Source organism: Phycodurus eques, chromosome 5 (assembly GCF_024500275.1).
Source record: "Phycodurus eques isolate BA_2022a chromosome 5, UOR_Pequ_1.1, whole genome shotgun sequence".
Classification (NCBI taxonomy): domain Eukaryota; kingdom Metazoa; phylum Chordata; class Actinopteri; order Syngnathiformes; family Syngnathidae; genus Phycodurus; species Phycodurus eques.
Genome location: NC_084529.1, coordinates 11,098,100 through 11,124,461, shown reverse-complemented (window position 1 = coordinate 11,124,461; position 26,362 = coordinate 11,098,100). Strand labels below are relative to the sequence as shown.

The following is a 26,362-nucleotide window of genomic DNA, read 5'->3' as shown; positions in this document are numbered from 1 at the left end:
AAAACATATGAATATGATATTTTTAAATATAATAACTTATGCTTACAATTTTAAAGTGCCTTTCAGAGCAGAAACTGAGGATGAACATAACTGCACAAACTTTTATCTCTTCTTTGTCTTCTTTTTAGGAAACTGTAACAGTTTTAACAGTCTGAATCAGTGGTTCTGGACTGTTGTTACCCTGGTACCCGCAGTTTCCTATTGTTGCAAAGTAGTGACCCACTTTCATAAAAGTTAAGAACAATAAAGATTTTTTTGGTGTTTTAAAAACAGCCTCTGAAAACACATGTAAAGTTGATTATGTTTTTAAATGCCATTTCAAATGCATTTGCTGTCAGGCCAAGGGCATATTGCTTGGCATATTGTCCGCCAACCAAAGGCTGAGATGCACTGTATTTGTTTACAGAGTTGACTCGTGGCTAGAGCACAAGAAAAGCATTGCTTGTCACTCTCCTATTATGTTCCGTGTGGGAACTTGGTACGCTTCGATACTGTACTAAAAAAAACTGAATAGGAATAAATGTCTTTTTTCTTTTTTTTTACCACCTGTCTGTGACCCTCACAAAATGGGGATTGGGAGAGGTGGGGCCTCTAAATAAAATTTCATTTATGGCCACAATTTGGTCATGACTGCATATACTGTATACACAAATTGGTAATAGAATAGCCATACATACACACACACAGACACACACACACGCGCGTACGTATCTGAAGCACTTCGTGAGCACTCTCCATGAAACATCCCTAATGTCACCGTTCGTGAGTGAAATAATTCTGCATAGCAACAAGTGACCAGGCCAACGTATAATCACGTAACATATCCAGGACTGTCTAATAATAGTAATAATAATAATCATCATCATAAAATATTATTATTATACAGAATGTTAGCATATGACAGAAGCAGTTTTCCAGTTGGGGTCCACCCCTACCACTTTCCATCCTTTCTGTGAGGGTGTCAGTTCACTTCAATGCTTCACACGCTTTCCTCAGCGTCAGTGCTCACATGCTCCCCTAATGGATAAGGGTCTTGCTCCGGCCGTGAGTTCGCGTGGGTGAATGCATGTGGCTTTTGTCCGTCCCACGGAGAGTTTCCCGGCGGTTGAGTATGGAGGAGTTGGCCAGAGAGAGCATCAGCCTGCTGGCGTCAGCCTCAGCGAAACCCCGGGTGGACCTGGCCGGGTCCCGGCTCGGCTCCCTGGGGGCCATCTTCATCATGCTTAAGTCTGCGCTGGGCGCCGGGTTACTCAACTTCCCGTGGGCCTTTGAAAGAGCTGGGGGCATCCACAGCGCAATCACTGTGGAGCTGGTGGGTATTTTACAGCTTTATGTTTGATGGTGTCTTTGGTGTTGGTGTTGTTTTGATAGACTGTAACTTCCCTTGTGAGCATTCTAACTCACACAACACATCTATATTAATCTTAAGTCTTGAGGTAAATGTATCTATACATTTCTTATGGTTACATCCAATTGAAATATTATGCACCCAGTTATATATTGCACTTGATATTGAATTTCACAGTCCAAACAGCGTGTAACCAGCTTTCCCCCGAATTGGACATAATGCTTTTCACATGCTAAATTAAAGCGGATCTTATAAAACCCTTGCCAGGAATCCAATTTATCTTTTGATCCAGTGTCCAAAAAAAAAATCTAAATAATACACTTACAAGATGCAATAACTAATATTTTGTAACTGTATTATTACAGAGCTAGTGTACTTTTAAATGACACTATCAAAACAGCTGGCATTTTTGTGTTTTTCAAAACCATATTTTGACATAATGAAGTTGGCGGTATCAGTGCAATCTGTATTTTTCCACTCAGGGCTCTTTAGTGTTCCTGATCAGTGGTCTGATAATCCTGGGCTACTCGTCGTCCATCAGTGGCCAGTGCACCTACCAGGCGGTGGTAAAGGAGGTGTGTGGCCCAGCCATCGGTCAGCTGTGTGAGATCTGCTTTGTTTTTAACCTTTTTATGATTTCCGTGGCCTTCCTTGTCATCATGGATGACCAGCTGGAGAAGTGTGAGTAGGAGAGTTAGTTCTTTAGTTAGATTTTTTGTTCTTAAAATCAGCTGCATGCATTTGTTCACAAGCATGTTACATTTCAGTCCAAATCATACATCAACAATGAGTTGATGTATGATTTTCTCTATATACACCACCACACAACCATTGTATGCACATGACAGGTCTCTTCATTTTCAGCCACACCATTACTGCAGCCACGTTGTGTGTTTTTGTATCTTCCTCCACCTTTGCTTTCAGTGAATGAAAAGCTTATTCATAAAATCTTTATTTGGAGCAAGATTAGGTGACTCACTGGCCATTGAATATGTTAATGTCCATCCATCCATCCATCCATTTTATACCACTTATCCGAGGTCAGGTCGCGGGGGCAGTAGCTTTAGCAGGGACGCTCAGACTTCCCTCTCCCCAGCCACTTCATCCAGCTCATTCCCAGGCCAGCCGAAGGATGTAGTCTCTCCAGCGTGTCCTGGGTCGTCCCCTGCACCGATCCGCCTGTTGATCTCCCGTTCCATTCTTCCCTCACTCGTGAACAAGACCCCAAGATACTTGAACTCCTCCATTTGGGGCAGGATCTCATCCCCGACCTGAAGAGGGCATGCCACACCTTTCCGACTGAGGACCATGGTCTCAGATTTGGAGGTGCTGATTCTCATCACTTCAGCTTCACACTCAGCTGCGAACTGCTCCAGTGAGAGTTGGAGATCATGGCTTAATGAAGCCAACAGAACCACATCATCTGCAAAAATCAGAGACGCAATACTGAGACCACCAAACCGGACCCCCTCAATGCCTCGGCTGCGCCTAGAAGATCTGTCCATAAAAGTTATGAACAGAATCAGTGACAAAGGGCAGCCTTGGCAGAGTCCAACCCTCACTGGAAACGAGTCCGACTTACTGCCGGATATGCGGACCAAACTCTGACTCCTGTTGTACAGGGACTGAGCAGCCCGTATCAGGGGGTTCGGTACCCCATACTCCCGAAGCACCCCCCACAGGACACCCTGAGGGACACGGTCGAACGCCTTCTCCAAGTCCACAAAACACATGTAGACTGGTTGGATGAACTCCCATGCACCCTCGAGGACCCTGCCAAGAGTGTAGAGCTGGTCCACTGTTCCACAGCCAGGACGAAAACCACACTGCTCCTCCTGAATCTGGGATTCAACTTCCCGTCCTCTCCAGCACCCCTGAATAGACCTTACCAGGGAGGCTGAGGAGTGTGATCCCCCTGTAGTTGTAGTTCTTAAAAAGGGGGACCACCACCCCAGTCTGCCAATACAGAGGCACTGTCCCCGATGTCCACGCGATGTTGCAGAGGTGTGTTAACCAGGACAGCCCTACAACATCCAGAGCTTTGAGGAACTCTGGGCGAATCTCATTCACGGGGCGCTGCCACCGAGAAGCTTTTTAACCACCTCGGTGACCTCAACCCCAGAGATAGGAGAGCCCGCCTCAGAGAACCCAGACTCTGCTCCCTCACGGGAAGGCGTGTCGGTGGAATTGAGGAGGTCTTCGAAGTATTCTCCCCACGTCCCGAGTCGAGGTCAGCAGCGCCCCATCCCCATTATACACAGTGTTGAAGGTGCACTGCTTCCCCCTCCTGAGATGCCGGATGGTGGACCAGAATTTCCTCGAAGCCGCCCGGAAGTCTTTCTCCGTGGCCTCACCGAACTCCTCCCATGCCCGAGTTTTTGCTTCAGCGACCACCAAAGCTGCAATCCGCTTGGCCAGCCGGTACCCATCAGCTGCCTCAGGAGTCCCACAGGCCAAAATGGCCCGATAGGACTCCTTCTTCAGCTTGACGGCATCGCTCACTGTTGGTGTCCACCAACGGGTTCGGGGATTGCCGCCATGACAGGCACCGACCACCTTATGGCCACAGCTCCGGTCAGCCGCCTCAGCAATGGAGGTGCGAAACATGGTCCACTCGGACTCGTTGTCCTGCCTCCCACAGAACATGAGCACAGTTCTGTCGGAGGTAGGAGTTGAAACTCCTTCTGACAGGGGATTCCGCCAGACGTTCCCAGCAGACCCTGCCATGTCGGACCGGGATCTTCCCCCACCATCGGAGCCAACTCACCACCAGGTGGTGATCAGTTGACAGCTCCGCCCCTCTCTTCACCCGAGTGTCCAAGACATGCGGCCGCAAGTCCGATGACACGACTACAAAGTCGATCATCGAACTGCGACCAATAGTGTCCTGGTGCCAAGTGCGCGTGTGGACACCCTTATGCTTGAACATGGTCTGCGTCATGGACAAGCCGTGATGAGCACAGAAGTTCAATAACAGAACACCGCTCGGGTTCTGATCGGGGGGTGGGGAGGGGTGGGGGCCGTTCCTCCCAATCACGCCCTTCCAGGTCTCACTGTCATTGCCCACGTGAGCATTGAAGTGCCCCAGCAGAATGATGGAATCCCCAGTGGGAGCGCTCTCCAGCACCCCCTCCAAGGACTCCAAAAAGGGTGGGTACTCTGAACTGCTGAATGGTGCATAGGCACAAACAACAGTCAGGACCCATCCCCCCACCCGAAGGCGGAGGGAGGCTACCCTCTCGTCCACCGGGGTGAACCCCAACGTACAGGCGCCGAGCCAGGAGCAATAAGTATACCCACACCTGCTCGGCGCCTCTCACCGTGGGCAACTCCAGAGTGGAAGAGAGTCCAACCCCTCTCGAGAGGACTGGTACCAGAGCCCAAGCTGTGCGTGGAGGCGAGTCCGACTATATCTAGTCGGAACTTCTCGACCTCACACACCAGCTCGGGCTCCTTCCCTGCCAGAGAGGTGACATTCCACGTCCCTAGAGCCAGCTTCTGTAGCCGGGGATCGGATCGCCAAGGTCCCCACCTTCGGCCACCGCCCAGCCCGCATTGCACCCGACCCCTATGGCCCCTCCCACAGGTGGTGAGCCCATGGGAAGATATGTTAATGTTGAATAACCAATTTGTATCCTGACTGTGAGCAGAAAGTATACATACCTCACAATTTACAATTTATTTTGTTACAAGCACTGTATCTGTAGTCACATAATCAATATCCACACCAGAAAACATGAACTATTAACGATCATACAATTAACAAGAGATGGACCACAGGTACACAGCTTGCTAGATAAACTCTACTAAAAACCTGCTTGTCAATTTTCCAAATATTTTGAGCACCTGAAAATGGAGGTACTCTGCATAAAATGGTTATAAATCCTCAATGGTAAAGGCTATATTTTTAGAAATTAATCTCTCATTGTGCTGACATGGTGAAGAACTTGGATAGCACATCTGGCTCACAGTTCTGCGGATCGGGGTTCAAATCCCAGCTCCGCCTGTGTGGAGTTTGCATGTTGGCCCCAAAATGATTTGCAAATCATTGTATTCTGTTTTATTTACACAAGCTCCCAACTTCATTGGAATTGGGGTTGTATTATCTACTATAACATAATAAAACAAAAGGTTTGTGATAAACAGTATTATAATGATGAAATATGAAAACCATGTGTTCCAAATTGGCAGCACGGTGAACGACTGGTTAGCACATCTGCCTCACAGTTCTGAGGACCGGGGTTCAATCCCCGGCCAAGCCTGTGTGGAGTTTGCTTGTTCTCCCCGTGCTTGCGTGGGTTTTCTTCGGACACTCCGGTTTCCTCTCACATCCGCCCAAAAATGTGTGGTAGGTTAATTGAAGACTCTAAATTGCCCGTAGGTGTGAATGTGATTGCGAATGGTTGTTTGTTTCTCTGTGCCCTGCGATTGGCTGGCGACCGGATCAGGGTGTTCCCCGCCTCCCGCCCGAAAATAGCTGGGATAGGCTCCAGCAACCCGTGACGCTAGTGAGGATAAGCGGCGAAGAAAATGGATGGATGGATGGGTGTTCCAAATGTAGAAAAACATGATACAGATTAAAACAAATATCACAGCAACAATTTTAATTTTTCCTTTTCAATGAAAAATAAAAACTGTCATGCAAAGATGACGTTTTTTGTTTTGTTTTACTTAAATCCTCTCTGTAAAACTTTTGCCTCTAACTCATCTGCATAGACCTAATAAAATGTGGATTTTATACCTGGTTTAATCAAGTGTTCAGACTTCTGAAAGTCTATGCATTCACACAGTTTTAAGAAATACTTTGGCAAAAATATCCAGTAAACATTTCTGAAACCAGTGTAACCAGTACCAATTGGGTGTAATTATCCTCTTCACCTGAAGTGTGTTGAAATATGATTGTGATCCTAATCTTTAAGAATTAAGGAACCTACAACATAGGCATTGTCTTTCTTACAAGACTGGTAAAGGTAAAAGCCGTTGGTACTAGGATACACTTTGTCTTTTTGCAAACTTTCCGCGTTTTAGACAGCGACTTGTGTTGGAGACTAGACTTGACTCGGTGCAGCTTGTCTTTTTTCAATTGTTTTGTCACACACTAGTTTCTTGAGTGGTGTGAAATAAAACAGCACCACGCTTTGCTTTCTGTCTGCCATGTCTGCCTGCATTCGTGCTGGCTGTGTCGTAGTCGCACGTTTGACGTCACATCTCAAGTTTTGGTTTGTCACATAACGTGACTGAGACCAGCGCAATACCTCGCTATGTATATGGGTGTACAGTATAGGCGCATAGTAATTGAAGTAAGATTTTTAAAACAGTTGAAAGTGATTCTCAGGTCCTCAGTAGGAAAAGGGTTGAATGCTCTTTGGAATGTCAGGGAGGAGCTCCTGCCCCAAGCGGAGATGTTCAAGTGGGGTCTTGTTCACGAGTGAGGGAAGAATGAAACAGGAGATTGACAGATGGATCGGTGCACGTTTGCAGGAATACGGACTTTGTATCGGTCTGTCGTGGTGGAGAAGGAGCTGAGCCAAAAGGCCGTCGATCTACGTTCCTACCCTCCCCTATGATCATGAGTTGTGGGTGTGACCGAAAGAACAAGATCGCGGATAAAAGCGGCTGAAATTAATTTTCTCCACAGTATGTCTGGGCTCTCGCTTAGAGATAGGGTGAGAAGGTTGGTCATCCAGGAGGGACTCAGAGTCGAGCTGCTGCTCCTCCGCATTGAGAGGAGACAGATGATGTCGCTCGGGCATCTGGTTAGGATGCCCCATGGATACCACCCTGCTGAGATGTTCAATGTTGTGCCAGACGAGGAGTTTAATCAACTGAAGTTCATGAACTAGTTCATATTTAGGGAGAATGTGAACTGAACATAGTTCATTTCTGCCTGATGAACGTCTGTGAACGGTTTTCGAATGAAAGTCCATTTTAATTCAAGAATGCCACGTTTTGTTCGGGACTTCCAGGACAAAAGCTGTCTGAACACACTACTGTGCCGTAACAAAGTATTGGCCCCCTTCTCAAATTCTTATTTTTCATAGTTTCCCAACTTTAATGTTTAAGATCATCAAATAAATATAACCTAATTAAAATCCTAAAATTTAAATTTTGATTTCATTTATTAAGGAATTTTTTTTTTAAAGTTACTTGGCCCTATATGAAAAAGCAATGGCCCCTTAAACCTAATCACTGGTTGCCCCATGCTCAGCAACAACAACTGAAATCAAGTGTTTTCAATAACTGGCAATGAGTCTTTCACATCTCTGTGGAGATAATTTGGCGCACTCTTCCTGGCAGAATTGTTTGAATTTAGCAAAAATTGAGGGGTTTCGAGCATGAACACCTTTATAAGGTCATGCCACTACATTTCAATCGGAATCAAGTCTGGACTTTGACGAGGCCACTTATTTTTTTTAAAGCCATTCAGAAGTTGACTTGCTTGTGTGTTGTGGCTCGTTATCGTGCTGTAGCTTGACGTCACAAACTGATGGCTGAACATTCTCCCTCAGGATTTTTTGTTTAAGAGCAGCATTCATGGTTACATCAATCACAGCAAGTTGTCCAGGTCCTGATGGAGCAAAGCAGCCTAAGACCATTACACTACCACCAACATGTTTGAGTGTTGGTATGATGTTCTTTTACTGAAATGCTGTGCTACATTTACGCCAGAATGTAAAGAGACACATGCCTTCCAAAAAGCTCAACTATGAAAGTTGAGCTTTTTTTTTCAGTCCAGATAATATTCTCCCAAAAGTCTTGGGAACCACTCAGATGTTTTTTTTTTTTGCAATAGTAAGAGGAGCCTTTGTTCTTTTTTTGGTCAGCAATGGTTTTTGCCTTGGAACTCTGCCATGCATGCCGTTTTTGCCCACTCTCTTCCTTATTGTTGTGTCATGAACACTGACCTTAACTGAGGCAAGGTAGGCCTGTAGTTCTTTAGAAGTTGTCCCAAGTTCCTTTGTGGCCTCCTGGATGAGTCATTGCTGTTCTCTTGGGGTAATCTTTGTGGGCTGGCCATTCCTGGGAAGGTTCACCACTGTTCCATGTTTTCTCCATGTGAGGATAATGACTCTCCCTATGGTTCACTGGAATCCTAAAGATTTTGAAATGACTTTTGTAGTCCTTTCCAGACTGATAGATGTCAATTACTTTATTTCTGGAATTTCTTTGGATTGTGTTATTTTGTTGCAGCTTTTTTATATCTTTTGTCTGACTTGATTTTGTTGGAACAGATTATGTTAAAGTGATTTCTTGATTGAACAGGTCTGGAGGTAATCGGGCTTTGGTGTGGTCAGTGAAAATAACCAAATATTGTGTATAGTAATTAATTAATCATTAATTCATGATTTAAAAAGGGGGCAGTAATTACTTTTTCACTCAGGGCCAGGTAACTTTGAATTTGTTATTTTCCTTTATAAATGAAATCACCATTTAAACCCAGCATTTTAAGTTTACTTGGGTTATATATGTCTGATATTTACATTTGTTTGCTGATCTTAAACATTAAAGTGGGGAAACTATAAAAAAAAAAAATTTGAGACGGGGGCCAATACTTTTCCAATGCACTGTACGAGCCTGTAATAGCCTTCATATGTCGGGGATAAACATTGTATTTTTGTATTCAGTGTGGCCGCCATTAATTTTTACCTACGAGAGGTGCGTTCAGGGACACTGCGTAAATGGGAGAGAATGTTTGTTGGGAAAATTATTATTTGTATCAGAATGCTTCATTTAAAACACAGTGGGATCACAATGTCAAAATATGGAATTTACTGTATTTTGTTTTGTAATATAAGACTAGATATAAAATATTTTGTTTATATCGTCTGCCAGAACTGCGAGGATTGCAAAATTATCAGTGTCATTTCACCATCGTAATCTGAGTATGCATATATCAATACCACATTATTAATATGCCCATCCCTATCGCATAACCCTATTCATCACATTTTATTATAAATTTCAACCACTTGTTGTTTCTTGTTGGTGGCTTTGTTTTGCAATGCTTTTTCTTCGAAATGAAATCTGAACTTCATCAGCCTTATCTGTCTGCTTTTCTCAATTTGTTTGTTGCACTCGATCTTTCAGATGGTGGTGAAATGTTCTTGTTTGCTTATTGTGTCGTCTATTAGTGTGCGGCTCCCTGTACGAGCTAGTAACTGGTTTGCCAGACTCAGAGATGCCCCACCACTTCTACACGGATCAACGCTTTGCCCTGGTTCTTCTGTGTGCCTTCCTCGTTCTACCTATTTCTACCCCCAAAGAGATCAGCATTCAAAAATATATCAGGTCTGGCCTCCAGTTCTACTCTGTACAACACACACACACACACAAACACACACACACACACACACACACACACACACACACACATTTACACATACAGACACTGCATAAGTAACTTAAGATGATTTGATATACTGTGCAGTGTGTACTCTATTGTTATTTCAATTCAATGGTGTTTATCTAGACCAGGTGTGTCAAATTCACTGAAGCGCAGGGGTCACATAAAACCAAATATGATGTAAAAAATAGAATACTGTAATTACTATAAATGACAATGAGTTGGGCAGGTACAAATCCGGCCTCGCCTGTGTGGACTTTGCATGTTCTCCCTGTGCCTGCGTGGGTTTCCCCCAGGTACTCCGGTTTCCTCCCACATCCCAAAAACATCCATGGTAAAGTTATTGAGGACTAATTTCCCCAAAGGTGTGAATGTGAGTGCAAATGGTTGTTTGTCTATGTGTGCTCTGCGAGTGGCTGGTTACCATTTCAGGGCGTACCCTGCCTCCCGCCCGTAGCCAGCTGAGATTGGCGCCAACACACCGGCAACAGTAGTGCAGATAAGCGGTACGGAAAATGGAGGGATGGATGGACAATGAGTTGTTTTTTTAACCAGGTTTTAATGTAAAGAAATAAAGTACATTAGGAAATGTCACACCACACCACCCTCAGTTTTCTCATCCATTCACAAGTCAGGACTCCGCCGAACACATTAATTACCTCACAAGCATCATCCATTTTAGAACTCTTAACACAGTACATAACTGCAAGGTTGCAATCAACAATCAATTAATTGATTAATGCATGTTTTTTGACATTGGTAACTGGTGAGGCTCTGTTGTCTGGTTGGGATGAGGGGCGTAATAAAAATATATTCCTCCAGGGTTCACTGTTGCACTTTCTCTTACGGAGTCCCAATACATACTTTACATACGTAGAATGAATGGTGTGCGCAGTGCATATTTCCCCCAAAAGACAACAATGTAATTATTTACAGATAGTACATAGAGCTAGTACACTCGTACATAAAACACAAAACAGTTTGAGTGGTTTTAATTCCTACACCCAAAGATTGTTTTACATTTACCATGCATGTGCAGTGCAGTGTTGTTTTACATTTACCATGCATGTACAGTGCAGTGTAATGTAGCACATTAGTATCAGTGGAGGGGGGGGGAAGAAAAAGATTATATTTATCCATCCATCCATTTTCTGAGCCGCTTCTCCTCACAAGGGTCGTGGGCGTGCTGGAGCCTATCCCAGCTATCATCGGGCTGGAGGCGGGGTACACCCTGAACTGGTTGCCAGCTAATTGCAGGGCACAAACAACCATTCGCACTCACAGTCACACCTACAGGCAATTTAGAGTCTTCAATTAATGCATGTTTTTGGGATGTGGGAGGAAACCGGAGTGCCCGGAGAAAACCCACGACAGGCACAGGGAGAACATGCAAACTCCACACAGGTGGGGCCGGGGATTGAACCCGGGTCCTCAGAACTGTGAGGCTGACGCTCTAACCAGTCGGCCACCGTGCCGCCAGGTTCTATTTATAATAAATATAAATATAAACAATAAAATGAAATACAATACTGCCTCTCACCTGACACAACTGTTTCCGCTATGTTTTAACTGATCAAAAACGTCCCTTATAAATGAATGACTATGATAACAAAGCATACAAGTACAAGTCATTGTCATGTAGTCGAGCTTGAAAAGTAAAATGGTCACCTCTGGGGTTCTTGTTCTCATTGAATTTGTTCACGAGGCTTGTTCAGGACAATATGTACTACTAAGCAAATGTAACGAATGAGTTCCAGTATGTACTAGTAAGTGAACGTGATGAGTGGTTTGTACCACTTTTGTGTAATATAGGCTGCAGCATGCCTGTGACCCTAGTGAGGATAAACGGCATGGAAAATGGATGGATGCATGGATAAATAAGAGATTAAGCACAATGATAGTTGAAGGAAAAGCAATAACAAAAGTGTTTTCTATTGCGCACACACATGTAGTACATAAAAAGCTGTTGTAAGGGAATGAATTACACATTACACATCCGTTGTAAATGAATATAATGTGTGACAGATTGACATGACCCTCTTAAATGCAATGACCCCTGTGCTCAAATTCAAATCATCCACATTTTTTTTTTTTTTTTTGGAATGATGTCTGAACTTGTGTCCTGTTTCTGTCCCCTCACAGTGTACTAGGGACTCTGGCTGCCACCTACCTGACCGTAGTCATCATCATCAAGTACCACATGACGCATTCTGTTCAGGTTCACCTAAACCCACTTTACAGCAGTGGGTATGTAAGTGTATATCTGGCCATGCATGTCTTTGTGATTGAGTGCGTGTGCGTGTGTGTGCTTGTGCAGTGGCTGTCCGAGCTTGAACGGCACCCTGTGCAAACGTCTATAACCTCTCATGCCAACCTTTATCAGCCAAATCCTTGAAGATGCCTAATAATGTCTCTTTGTGTGTGTGTGTGTGTGTGTGTGAGCAAGCATCCTAGCGTGATGCTAATAAACAGGCGAGAAATTATTAATAATTACAAACCACCAGCCACCTGTAATTTTTCCCAACAAAACTAATATTCTCTTTCTTGTCCATCTGATGTCAGATCGTTTGAACCGAAAAAAAAGTAAAAATCAAGTATCTGAAGCAATCGTGCAAGCAGTGACAGCAGCTGTCTCTCCGCTCTAAGTACACACTGCAACAATTTTGAGAGCATTTTGACATTTTAGTGCTTATTTTCTTGAATATCCTCACACAGTCCGTGTTTATTTTAACATAAATTTATTACAAAACAAGTTCTTTGGGATATTGACAGGTTTTGACAGATCATCTTACCCACAGTGGACTATATGGATCATTGAAATTGAATTAAAGTAAATAATCATATTCCTCAGCTATTCTTGTAAATATTCATTTCTGTTACCCCAATACTAGTTTTCCTTACTTCACAAATGAGCATGTACTTTGAATTCATTATAAGTATCTTTTAATTTTTTAATAAACTTTAGGCTGTGTTTTCTGTCTTCTTCACCACTAGCTGATTAGTTTTTAGTTTCATCTCAAATGTATACTGTATTTATTTCCATCTCCTCTAAAAGTAAATTTGGGTCTTCTGGGACATGCTTCTGGGCTATAACCTGACTTGACAGTCACAGCCATGCTATTAAGTTGCTTCCTGAAAATATAGCTGCCATGAGTCTTATCCATGAAATCTGCTTTGAACCGAGACCATTAGGATAGACAAAATACAGTACATCACTTTTCTGCTCTACCTCACAGAACCACTTTCACTGTCAGGACTCCGAGGTTTTACTGAGCTGTACTTGATAGATGAACTTGATGGTGTCTGTTGATGTCAAAGTATTTGAAATGGTGTCAAACGTATCTCCTTTTGTGTAGAATCAGTTCCTGGGCGTCCACTTTCAGCGTCATCCCAACCATCTGCTTTGGTTTCCAAGTAAGTACAACAATTGAAATGTATTTGGTTTTGGTAAGGTGTTTGCGACATCATGTTATGGCCAGCAGCTAGCACTTGATTGTGGCTGTCCAGCCAAACTGGAAAATGTGTTCAGTTATAGCTGCAAAATGTATAGTTACATTATTTTTTATTCCTCTTAACTCAGCGGTGTCCTAAGTTCTTCTTTCGAGGGCTGCTTACAGAAAAATGGATGGAAGGGCCACTTTCACTTTTTTTTTTACTTTTTCAAAAGCACTAAAATCAATCCATCATGCAATGAAATACTTTCGTTATTTTGAGAAACTGCTATATCACAGCTGTCTGTGAAAGGTGTGATTACCTATGTAGTCATGGATTTTTCATGATTTGGGGTGGCCCACAGCCCTGTATCCCACTAAAATAGAATTGTCCCTGCCCTAAGCTCCATATTCAGAAAACAAAGCAAGATCAATCTGTAATAAGCTGACAATATTTAAAGCATGTTTACTTGAGGATCATCATTTATCATTATGGTGATATGTTCACAAATCAGACCTTGAGACAGAGCAGAGAGAGGAGGAAAACATTTTTGCTTCTGGAACTGAATTATCTTTGTTCATGATGCATATAAATAGAAATGTTGTTCATATTTTAGTTGTAAATAGTTTCTTTGCACATCTAAAAAAAACAAAAACAAACTATAAAACCAATCTATTATTAATATTAGTAGTAGTAGTCATAGTAATTGTCAGGGGCGTCGCACCCGTGGAGGATGTGGGTGTTGAAACAGCCCTTCACTTTTTTAACAACCACACTCCAGAGTATTGTGGGCTATGTCAAATATTTCTTTGTATATGCCCGCCGTCCATCTAAAAAATGGACGGCGGTCTGTAAATAGTTCCCAGGGCATAGATCGGACACCACGGTCTTAACTCAAGCAGGTGAATGGGCTAGACACAAATTATATATAAAATATGTACTTATATTTATGTTTGATTGCATCTTCTGATACTGATGTTAGAGAATAGGGCGCAAATGTTACTGTACCCCTGAGTTGAGTCGAAGTTGTTCATTGCCTTGCTAAGGGCACCTTGACATTAGTAAGGAAGCAGACGAGCAGCTAAGATAAGATCATTGATATTTGTTTTGGCTCTCGAGTGGGACTCGGACGTGACCTAAGCCCAGGTCCTTAGGGACAGTGCTAGTGATGCTGATGCACCAATTAAACACTCCTCTCAAACCAGATGACATATTCCAAAACATTTTGAAAAAATAATCAAAACCTTTCATTTGTGAAATAGATAGTAGTGTAATTTTTCTTTTCTGTTTTTTTTTTTAATTCAGTGAATGGTTTAATGAGCGCAAAGTCTCAGCAGTCAATTTGTCAAAATGTATTTTGCAGTTATGCCTGCATTTATGTATGTATGGATGTGGTTATCGGCACAGTATATGTATGCGTGTGTGCTTATATGAATGCATTAAATACGTGTAAAGATCATCCCATCCAGTCACCTTTTGACCATTCCAGGTGCTTTGCACTGATTTTTGTTTTGTTTTTCAGAATTCTGGGAAAAACAAATATATCAGCACTTACTGCAAAAGGTCAAGGGGAAAATAAGAGTAGTATGTGACATAATGCAATTGATATGTTGGTGAGCGGAAAAGTGTTAGGAAACTGATGAAAGGAATGCAAGGTCTCTGAAAACTCAAACCCTGAACTTTCGCATAATTGTGTTTAGAGTGTCAAGGGCAACGGGCTGGCACAACCTGCGGCATCTAAGAACATCAGAATGAGTTTTTTCATATTTAATAGGTGGGTCAAGTAGCGGAAAAAGATCGTCCTGCCATTTGAAAGCAGCGGAGATTTGTGTGTAACTTCCCAAGTTGCCAAGGTAACCCCTGACAGATGCAGGCAGTCTCTGCTCACAGGAACGGAGCATGCAAAAGGATTAGTGCATGTCCTCGCACACAAATGCACACAGACTCAGACCCTCAGGATGAGTGATTGCTGTGCAAAGGTCTGAATGGGGAGCTCATTAGAGCCTGCCAAGTGATGCGGGCTGCAGCAGGAAAAGGGGAATGAGATTTAAACCAGGTCGACGGCACCTGGGATCAAATGGGGACAAGAGTCTGGATTGAGTCTTGGCCTGTGTGATGGTTTAAAGAGTGAACTGGAGCCCAATCCTTAATTTATATCCTATTAAACGGCAGCTTGCAACATTGGTAGAAAGCTCAGAATAGTAAGACCTAGACTTTGATCTGGGAGCACCTGAGAGACTAGAAAAGTCATGTTGGAGCTAAGACCTATTCCTGCAGGACCTCACTTTATCGCTTCATGGATCTAGGTTGGGCAGTAGCCAGGGTTAGAAGTGTAAGTGGGATGTGTTTTTTTCAACCTAAATTGTTTTCTGTGGATGAGAAAAAATAGGAATTATACATTAAAAGACAAATGTTCTCATAAAAACTCATCAAAAGCAAAGGGGTATTGGACAAATTTACTGGTCATCATCATGTATGTTGTGAATCGGCAATGCACTCTGCACAAATGTGTTTGATTAACACTTTGTTAGCCAATGGTGATGCTGGTCAAATCGCAATGTAATAAACCATAAATTGTTATTAGTCATTTAGTAGGGATTAGCATTTGACTACATTTTTATTGATCGCAAAATTAATGATCAATTAATCGCTTATCCACCTCTCTTCTGTCTCTGATATTACGTTGGATGCAAGCAAATTTGAGTAACATTTTAAACCCCCATCCAGCATCGATACATTAAACACAGGACAGCGAGCCGGTGGGGTTAATCAGTAAGTCAAACACTGTACAACGAGTTACTAGGATTTGTCACGAGTCGGAAAAGTTGGTAAATTGGTTGCTTGAATTTGTATGCTAATAAACTGGAATCAAGAATATTTTTTTCTGTGTTACAGTGTCACGAGGCATCCATCGCCATTTACAGCAGCATGGAGAACCAGCGTCTCTCTCACTGGGCCTTCATCTCTGTGGTTACGATGATTATCTGCCTCATCATTTACTCTCTCACAGGTCAGATAATGGTCTGCTTGCCCACTATGCTACTTAACGTGCAACACCTTTCCAGTCGTAAATCAACACCAGACATAATGGGTTGTACAACCATGAAACCAACTGTGTTTTTGGATTGCGTTTCCGGTGTTGTCTGAACTTACTGTAGAATAACTTGGGCCATTAGATTCCAAACATAAAGCACTGTACAGGGGGTAAGTGTACCTAGGGTTGCCGGTTTGTATCCCAGCCCGAGTGCAAGCTGCCATTGTGTCCCTGGGCAACACACTTAACCCACATTGCCCATGAATGAATTTGGCTGGATGTTTGGTGGTGTTCGGAAGAGCTGCAGGCGCAGAATGGCAGCCACACTTCTGTGCACAGTATATTGATTATAATGCTCCAGATTATGCTAGAAGTTACCAGGATCCTTTAGAATGGTACAAATGATTGTCTTTCCTCAAAAATTCATTTCTAAAGTGTAAAAATGGGCTAAATAACTTAAATGAAAGTATTTCATTCACCATGTAGCTTTATTTCTTGACCTTCTGTCCTACTTGGAACATCACGCTGTATTAAAAATGACTTCAAACCACCAGGACTATTGCAACTATTATTGGATGGTTACATCAAAAAAGGGTATCTTGCCTAGATATAACGTCACATTTCCTCCTGAGCTGCATCGTGGTGAGGAAGGAACATGTTTTGGAGACGGCAAGTTCAAATCATTGAAAGTACAATGCTGTCATCACCATTTCTTAACAATAAAACTGGCAAAACTGACATCTGAGGTGGATTGACCATTATATTTTCAGAACGGTAATGCATTTTCTTCAGATTCTCTAGAGGGTATCTACAACATGCATCCTTGGTGGAAACAACAGGGTCTCTGTATATAACTAATATGTTCATTACCTTCTCAGCACAGTATTTCATCCACTGATCACATGTCATTTCTGATTGGAGAGCAACTTCAAGAGTCACTCCACACATGCTAAAATGGAACTGCATTAAAAATAATCTGCATAGTCTGCAATACACATAATCATCCATGAATACAGCCAGGACATACTGACTACCCTCCATAAAACAGGGTACTCATTCACATCAGGCACAGAATGTGGCTTCAGATGCATTGTGTTTGTTAGCAAGGGGGTAGAAATACTGTCTTTGTCTGTTCCAGGAGTTTATGGGTACCTGACATTTGGGAAAGATGTGAAGGCTGACATTTTGATGTCATACATGGGCGGTGACATTCTGATGCTCATCGCCAGGCTACTGTTTGGTGTCTCTATCATCACCATCTACCCGATCATCCTGTTGTTGGGCAGGTTGGGATCATTCGTCATATAAGTAATCTTTATTTTGTCAGTGATGAATCTATAAAGGCAATATTATATTCCCAACTTCTCCATTGTCAGACTTTATCTTCATTCTTCAAAATCAGTTTCTTTGTCTTTTTGTGCACATCCTGTAAGATCAGTGATCCAGGACCCTCTGCTCTGTTGGTGGAGGAGGCGTGGCCGCGTGGTGACGGTGGAGTTTGAAAGTCGCAGTCGGTACATGCTGACGTTCCTGTGGATAACTGCAACGCTTCTCCTCGCTGTGTTCGTACCAGACATTAGTAAAGTCATCAGTGTCATCGGTGGAATCAGTGCATTTTTCATCTTTATTTTCCCAGGTAATGTCTAGTTTTATGACCAAATTTTCTTACATGTTGAAGTGCCACCAAACAGACCAAAAAAAAGTCTTGCAAATTTGACACATCACAGAAAAGAGTCTTGTTCTTGAACCGGTCAATGAATGAATAGTATGTGGAACTCGGGCTTCAAAATGGTCAAGAATTGAGACATTCTTTCAACTTCGAGACGCTGTAGGCGTGTCGCTAAATGGGTTCAAAATCCCGCCTCCTCTGAACTTTCAGCTGTCAATCAAATAAGTCCCTTCTCTCACGGCTCCTCCTAAGCAGGGAGAGAAGAATTTTCAGCAATGCACATCTCACGGGCCACAGAAAGACATTCTGGTATGGCCACCCATTTGTCTCCGTTGAAATTCAGCAGGCTGTTAATCGACTGCATTTGGGTCGTCAGCCGTGATGCGTCGCGAGGAGGAGGAGGGGGAAAAAGTAGGGGGACCATCGTGCACGCGCTGTGGTGGCCACAGCCAGGTGATTTTTTTCCCCCCCTCCTCCTCCTTGCTCCATGACACGTGTGGCTGACGGCCCTGACGCCATTGCGCCGGGGCTGCGCCCGCTACTCTAATCGATGGCAAGCTGGCAAGGGGCAGTGGGGCGACGGATCCCATCCAGTTCACCACAGCCTCACAAAACAACGCGTGTGCGGGCAGAGACACTGTAGCCCAAATAACACAAAACACATTACACTTCAGGCAAGAGTTGTGGGCATACTTGAATGGCTAATTGCACGCTATACTGGTAGTAATGAGCCAGGTTATAATAAATGAGGAAGTGGTGTTTGGTGGTGTTTATATTGTGGGGCAGGGCCTCATGCAAGAAGGTATATGCCCCAGCCCGCCCACAGGGCTAGTTTTTAGCCCTGGCCAAAAAAATCTGGCCAAAAGAGATGAAGTAAAAGTCTTAAGCTATATCTCAACAATTCAGTACTATATTGTTCTCATTCTTTACACGTTTTCAGCACTTATCTTCAGTTTGGGGGCACTTTAAATCGTACCCTCCTAAATCCTCTGTGTTTGACCAGGACTTTGTCTGATGTTTGCCATGCAGTCTGAGCCAGTGTCTTGTAAAACCAGGTAAGAAAATTACTTTTACATTTTTGGGTGGTTGTGTATGTCAAATCAGTTCTGAAATTGTATTTGTCTAGTTATCTAACTCTTGAGGCTCTATATTCATAGAGTGTGCAACGTCCACCAGAGCGCAAATGGTGCGCATCTTGATTTTCGTAGCTAGCGCATCTGTGGTGGGGCGCAAATGCCAGCAGATTCAGATTTTCTTGCAAATGCAAGGCTTTCTGTGCATTTGTCAACTTGGCAGACCGGTCTGCGCCAAGCTGGGCATACCTGAGGAGCAGAGGGTGTATCCTTGGAGGTGCACCTGGCGGAGTGACAATTTCCATCCGTCCACTTTCCGAATCGCTTATCCTCACTAGGGTCGTAGGCATGCTGGAGCCTATCCCAGCTATTTTTGGGCGAGAGCCGGGGTACACCGTGAACTGGTCGCCAGCCAATAGCCGGGCTCAGGAGTGACAATTTGGTTGCAGAAATCTAAACTTATGCCTGCTCAGACCATCTCTAACTGCTAGCTGGTCTAATGCAAAGTTGATCAGGGCACAGGCAGACAGATATTGAGTTCCGGGGATATATTTAAGCCGCCAGCGGTTATCACTAGGTCAAACTGTATTTAGCAAGGGTACCCGCTCCCATTATCTGTTGCCACACCGGCCAAGATCAGTGACAATGACACACTCACGCACAGATTGCTGCGATTACTCATCGTCTTCTTCCGCACAGAGATGACTTGGTTGAGACAGTCATTGCGCCACATTTAAAGGGAAGGAGAGGAGCCGCTTTGAAGTTGGTTGTACACACACACACAGCCTGCCCACTCTTTGCGCTGGTCTACAAAATTATCAACACCATTCTGACCCGCCCCTGGGGCACAGTTGGCCGCCTGCTGCGCCTGATTTACGCTGGTCATGAAAATTGGGACCAAGATGTGTGTCTGTGACAATCTAGTACTCAAAAATGTTTCTGAATTAAGTGTTTGGCAAGTGTGTGTAATAACGCTTTTTATAAATGAAGTTTAAGTTTCAAATGTGTATTAAGCAAGAAAATAAGCATCACCAATTCACATTCGTATCTGTCTTTTCTGTATACTTCTCCTGCCCAGAATTGTCCTCACAGTTTGGGGAGTGATCACACTGCTATGTGGTGCATTCATCTTTGGCCAGAGTACCACTATCGCTGTCATGCAGCTCCTCGGAAAGATCTGACACTCAAGACTAGATTTTATCTTGCCTTCCCACGACACTCAAGTTCTGCACTCTTGACAGGTCTTAAGTGTACCCTTGAAAAGCAGTTGCTAAGCAGTCTTGATGACAACAAACTTAGAGGCTGTAAAGTTCCAATGCTTTTTTTTTTTGTGTTCTCCATTGTTACTTTTACTTGGGTTAATTTTTCCACAGTTACACCGTGATGAACACCTCTGACTTACTTCCTATGGTGTTGGGAAGATGTAATGTAGTTACAGGAATGTAATCACACTCTTCTGCCACATGATCATTTATATGGTCACCTTACCAAATCATTTAAATTAAAACTGTATTTCACTGTAATCATAATGTACCGTATTTTCACGACCATAAGGCGCACCGTATTAAAAGGCGCAGTCTCAGTTACGGGGTCTATTTCTGTATTTAACACATACAAAAGGCGCACCGTATTATTGGGCGCAGGCATGGTAAAACATACGGTAGCATACATGCACGCTAAAACAATGTTTTTAAAAAGGCATCGGGAGCAAAACTGAGTTCGGTTGTACTTTATTGAAGTATTTAACAATGTACTCACGTTATTTTTTGATTGATCCTCATCCACAAATCCATCAAAGTCCTCATCTTCTGTATCTGAAATGAACAGCTGGGCAGGTTCTCCATCAAACATGCCAGGTTCCCTCTCGTCATTGTCAGAGTCAGTCTCATTGCCGTGCGGCTCCTCAGAAATGATGCCGGCTTTTACGAGAGCTCGAACAACAGTGCAAGCAGACACGTTAGCCCAAGCATCCACAATCCATTCACAAATTGTGGCGTAACTCGCCCGGCGCTGCCTCCTAGTCTTAGTAAAGCTGTGTTCTCCATCTGTCAGCCATCACTCCCACGCTGCTCACAACTTCACTTTGAACGCCCGAGTTATAGCACTCAGTCGAATGGTGACTGGAGAGACGCTTCTGTTCTTTGCTCATTAATCCATTGCTCGAGTTGTTCTTCCAACTCAGGGTCACCTCACCTTCTTTCCGCGGAAACTCAGCCTCATCTTCTTGACTTGGCGAAGCTCGTTTTCCTGCTTCCTCCTCTTGGGAACCATGGATTCGTTGATCTTGAATTCTCTCGCGGCTGCTCGATTCCCATGTTCCTCCGCGTAACTGATAGCTTGCAGTTTGAACTGTGCTTCGTAAGCGTGTCTCTTCGTAGGTGCCGTTTTCGACTGCGGTACAGCCAGGCTGCACTCGTAAAGTAGCAGTCAAGCCAGCCGCCCCTAATTTTGTTCATACTAGGCATTACGGTAATAGGTCGCCAACTCGAGGCGAAAGCCACCTTCAAAATAAAAGCTTCCCAATAATCACGTCAGTGCTCTTCGGTTAAGTAATGCAACCAGCAAAGTTAATTTGAATCTTGAGATATATTTAAAAAAATGGTTTATTTGATATCTTTGGAAAAATGGTAAATGGACTGTACTTATATTGCGCTTTATCTTCATCATCACATTGCCCAAAGCGCTTTACAAAGCCTCACATTCACACACACACCAAGGACTCCACTAAAAGAGGTTTGATGAAGATCTGATATTGTATATCAAAATAAGTCTCTGAAAACTGCATATTTTGCTGTCATTACCCCTGACTAAAAAAATCTGTTAAAAAAAATCTATGACATAGGTCCGTATTATTGGGAGGCTTTTATTTTGAAGGTGGCTTTCGCCGCGAGTTGGCGACCTATTAGCGTAATGCCTAGTATGAACAAAATGAGGGGCGGCTGGCTTGACTGCTACTTTACGAGTGGAGGCTGGCTTGACCGCAGTCATTTTCAGGGGTCCTTAGCCAAACCGATGCACATACAACTATATACCTACTGGGGGCGTGTCTTTAGCGTCCTTTGTCACGTGCACCCTTCCCCCTTTACGTCCGCCTGCTGTCCTCAGTCACGTCTGCCTTCCTCTATATAAGCAGCGCGTCGCTAGGAAATGCTCCCAGTCAGTCAAGCGGAGCGCTCATCACACAACAACATTTAGAGATTTTGGAACTCGGTGCACACATAAGGTGCGCCGCATTATAAGGCGCCTCGTCCATTTTGGAGAAAATGTAAGACTTTTAAGTGCGCCTTATGGTCGTGAAAATACGGTAAGTCAATGTGGTCCCAATTTGAACCTTAATTTATACCAAAGACTTGGAAGCTTCACACTGTCAATATGGGGTTATGGGGCGGGGGGCATAAAATAAATTTTCTTGTGTTTGTAAAGACTGTCATACTATCTTTTTTTATGGTATTGTTGGATTTATCTCACCCAACACCTATAAAAATGCACAAAAGGAATTAAGACGCTGGTTTCTTTTTCTCATGAGGAGGGCGTATGGGAGATTGTTCAGATTACAGCCTCTCAACACGCTCTAAACAATCTCTCCCGTCGCTCCTGCATTTATTTGAAATAGGAAGGTTTTAGAAGACATAACGTTCTAAGCAACAAGACACAACACACTAAGGGTAGGGTTTCAAGGTGAAGACATGGGACCAACACCTGCCACGTCCCCGACCACGTCCTTGGTCAAGGCGGCCTTCCATCGGATGATTCCTGCTGAGTCATCTTCTTGAAGGCGAGACATCTTCCTTTCTCAAAATCGTCCATAATACTAATGCAAGCTAAGCAAATAAATGATAACTTCTACAATATATTTAACAGGTATGTAAAAAAACTGCATTGAAACCGGTGTATAAATAATGTAATATTTTAAATAAGTAATAGTGAAGGTTTGTTTAAAAATAAAAAGACCAAATGAGCTCATTTATTTTATGATATTGTCCAGACTTTTGTTTGCTTTAATGTTTAAGTGTTTAGAGAATAAAATGTAACTAAAATTATTTAAAATGTGACTTTTACAATTACATACTTGAGGAATTATCATGCTGCACTCATTTTACATTCAAGGGTCAAGCCATCCATCTAACCATCCGTTTTTTCTACATTTTTTAGTGTTGTGGGTGAGCTGCAGCCTATCCGAGCTGACTGAGCGAGGGGCAGGGTACACCCTGGCCTGAACTGGTCATCAGCCAAACATTCAAGAGTCACTAGATTTAATAACGATGACAATAAAAACATCAAACTATCACAAGGTTAAATCCATAATGGGGGTGAATCTCTGAATTACAAATCACTTCTTCTTCATCAATTTATTGGAAATTTTCTTCCAAAACTGCTAATTCACACACAATATATGCTTAGGTTGATGCTGGTATTAACTGTACTATACAGTCGTGCTAAAAAATATTGGCAACCAATGAGCATGACTGTATTTTCTATTATATATGTTTGTCTAAAAAAAAAAAATCATTCTCTCGCTATTCTTGCATTTAGCAAACACAAATAACTTTGGGGCGGCACGGTGGCCGACTGGTTAGAGCGTCAGCCTCACAGTTCTGAGGACCCGGGTTCAATCCCCGGCCCTGCCTGTGTGGAGTTTGTATATTCTCCCCGTGCCTGCGTGGGTTTTCTCCGGGCACTCTGGTTTCCTCCCACATCCCAAAAACATGCATTAATTGGAGACTCTAAATTGCCCGTAGGCATGACTGTGAGTGTGAATGGTTGTTTGTTTGTATGTGCACTGTGATTGGCTGGCAACCAGTTCAGGGTGTACCCCGCCTCCTGCCCGATGACAGCTGGGTTAGGCTCCAGCACGCCCGTGACCCTAGTGAGGAGAAGCGGCTCAGAAAATGGATGGATGGAAATAATTTTGGTAATACTATTTGACATAAAACAGGAAAAATTTAGTTTGATTTCCTGACAGACAGTCAATAAGAAATAACATCATGTGTCTTTTTATGCAGTCATGGCTAAAAATATTACGACTGTACATCTAAGGATGGATCTCTTCATATTGACATTAATAAACCTGCTATTAGCCTTATTGTGAAGAGAAAATCACAATGTCCTTAATGCAGAGATGTAGCTGCTGAGCTGAGTGACTAGAATGCTTGTGAATAAAGTATCAGCATAATCAAACGATCTGAAGTCTACAATATGACACCATTTAGTGATTCATTGAAAAAAAATTATTAAAAAAATTCATTTCAAAAAAATTGAAACATTTTCTAGCCACCCAATATTGCCTCTCCTCATTAGGTGTGCAGGTAACTGAGGCCTACCCCAGCTGACTTTGGGCAAGAGGCAGGTACACCCCGTACTGGTTGCCGATCAAATTGCAAGGCACAAACAGTATAAACAAACAACCATTCACGCTAATGGTCAATTTTGAGTTTTCAGTTGACCTAAGGAGCATGTTTTTGGGGAAGTGAGAAGTAACTAGAACACCTGAAACCCAAAGCAAGCATGGGGAGAACTTGCATACGCCACACCGAGATGTTCCAACATAAATTTGAACGCTGTCGTGCTTAATACTTAACCACTGTGTTGAAATATATATTTTATGTGATACGCTTAATATCACCGGCACAGTGGCCGACTGGTTAGCACATCTGCCTCACAGTTCTGGAGACCGGGGTCAAATCCCGGCCCAGCCTGTGCGGAGTTTGCATGTTCTCCCCATGCCTGGGTGGGTTTTCTCTTGGTACTCTGGTTTCCTCCCACATCCCAAAAACATGCATGGTAGGTTAATTGAAGTCTCTAAATTGCCCCGAGGTGTGAATGTGAGTGCGAATGGTTGTTTGTTTATATGTGCCCTGTGATTGGCTGGTGACCAGTTCGGGGTGTACCCCGCCTCCCACCCAGAGTTAGAGATAGCTGGGATAGGCTCCAGCAGCCCGCGACCCTAGTGAGGATGAGCGGTAAAGAAAATGGAGAAATGCTTAATATCAAGTCTATTTATGACATTGGCATCTCAAAAATACAAACATTTCACATCAAGGCAGCAAAGCATTTTGTTTCATACCTTTATTGAATTTGCAGCGCTCTACAGTTTCTAAAATTTTGACAAACACTTGCATCCATTCAATGTCTACTAGATCTGTTTTACAGAAACATACATTAAGCATTAATAGTTCAACAATCTCATAAAATGTAATATTCATCCTTGTATTCCACTTTTCTAGTCAAACATACGTACGTACTGTATATAATATATTTTAGACTCTGTCTCCTTCTTAGGACTACTAGAAAAAGGAGGAAAAGAATGTAAGAAATGCACCAAACCCATAAAGGAGTAGTATGGCCTAATACTACAGCAAAGAAGTTACTAGACATTCAGTTGACATGCACTCATTGAAGAATAGAAAAGAACACAGTCACAGAAGGAATTAATTGTAGCCTTGATATTAGGAAATTTGGCAAATTCCTGACTTGGAACCTGGAATCGTGTACTAAGACTCGTGAGGTAAACCCAGTTACATCAGTTCTCAGCACTAAGTGGTGTTGCCTACAGGAGGCCAAGTCTGCGTGTATCGTAGCGCATGTCACTGCCAGTCCTAATAGCCAGGACACATTCAGTCAAGGCTTGTTTCATGACATTTCAAAGGCATAACTATTTAGTTTCATGACAAATCACAAATTGTACTCGGGAGAAAAGTAGAGAAAACCAAAAAACAGATTGCACAGTGAACGACATTCCGGAATGCATCAACAGGAAACAGTATTGGCATTCTGACATTTCATTTACCATCAAACTAATTGGAGTGGGGACATTGTACAGGAAGCATTACATTGTTGGGCTGCATTGACTTGAACATTTCCGCATTGCCATACAGTATATCATGTTTCATGACGTGTCAACATTGAGCCATCCAACTTGCCTCTCCTCCAAATGGTCAACTCAGATTTCACATAGATTCTACTGGTACAGAAGCATTGATATTATTGTTATTATCATTGTAAGGCAGAATGCTTGATACGTTTGTATTGAATATTGTGAAAGTGCTCATAATGCTGTGGCTGCTCAAGTGTATTGTTAACTATAACACTAACACTAATTAATCTTAAAGCATGTCAGTAGTATACTCCAATTAAACGGTGGGTTTCTTGATAGTGATACTATCCTCATTAACATGTTGTAAAAACATACTCTTCAGCGGTATCACACTGGCTATCATTTGTAGAGTCAATGTTGATTTAACAGGGAATTGGCTGGCAATGTGGTATTTTTGGAAGAATAACTGTACAACAAATCCAGATAATAAATAAACAGTAATCAACTAGTAATGATCAAGTCACAACGTTGACCCATGTTAAATTGTGCTTTTTGACAGAATCTTAACAACAACATGGGATCATATGGATGTTTATCAAGTTGGTCGTTGTGTAGCGATGTGAAGTGGATCACGAAAGGGGTGCTGGG

General features: G+C 42.9%; 1 protein-coding gene across 1 annotated transcript; it reads left to right on the top strand.

The window, feature by feature from the left end:
- Nucleotides 1-1,111: 1,111 nt before the first annotated feature.
- slc38a8a (solute carrier family 38 member 8a) lies at nucleotides 1,112-20,081 on the top strand. Its single transcript, XM_061677269.1, has 10 exons — nucleotides 1,112-1,312; nucleotides 1,831-2,029; nucleotides 9,481-9,637; nucleotides 11,835-11,939; nucleotides 13,049-13,106; nucleotides 16,020-16,134; nucleotides 17,297-17,444; nucleotides 17,592-17,794; nucleotides 18,831-18,882; nucleotides 19,979-20,081. Exons 1-10 carry the CDS (start codon nucleotides 1,112-1,114, stop codon nucleotides 20,079-20,081), a joined length of 1,341 nt encoding a protein of 446 aa, XP_061533253.1.
- The last annotated feature ends 6,281 nt before the right edge of the window (nucleotides 20,082-26,362 follow it).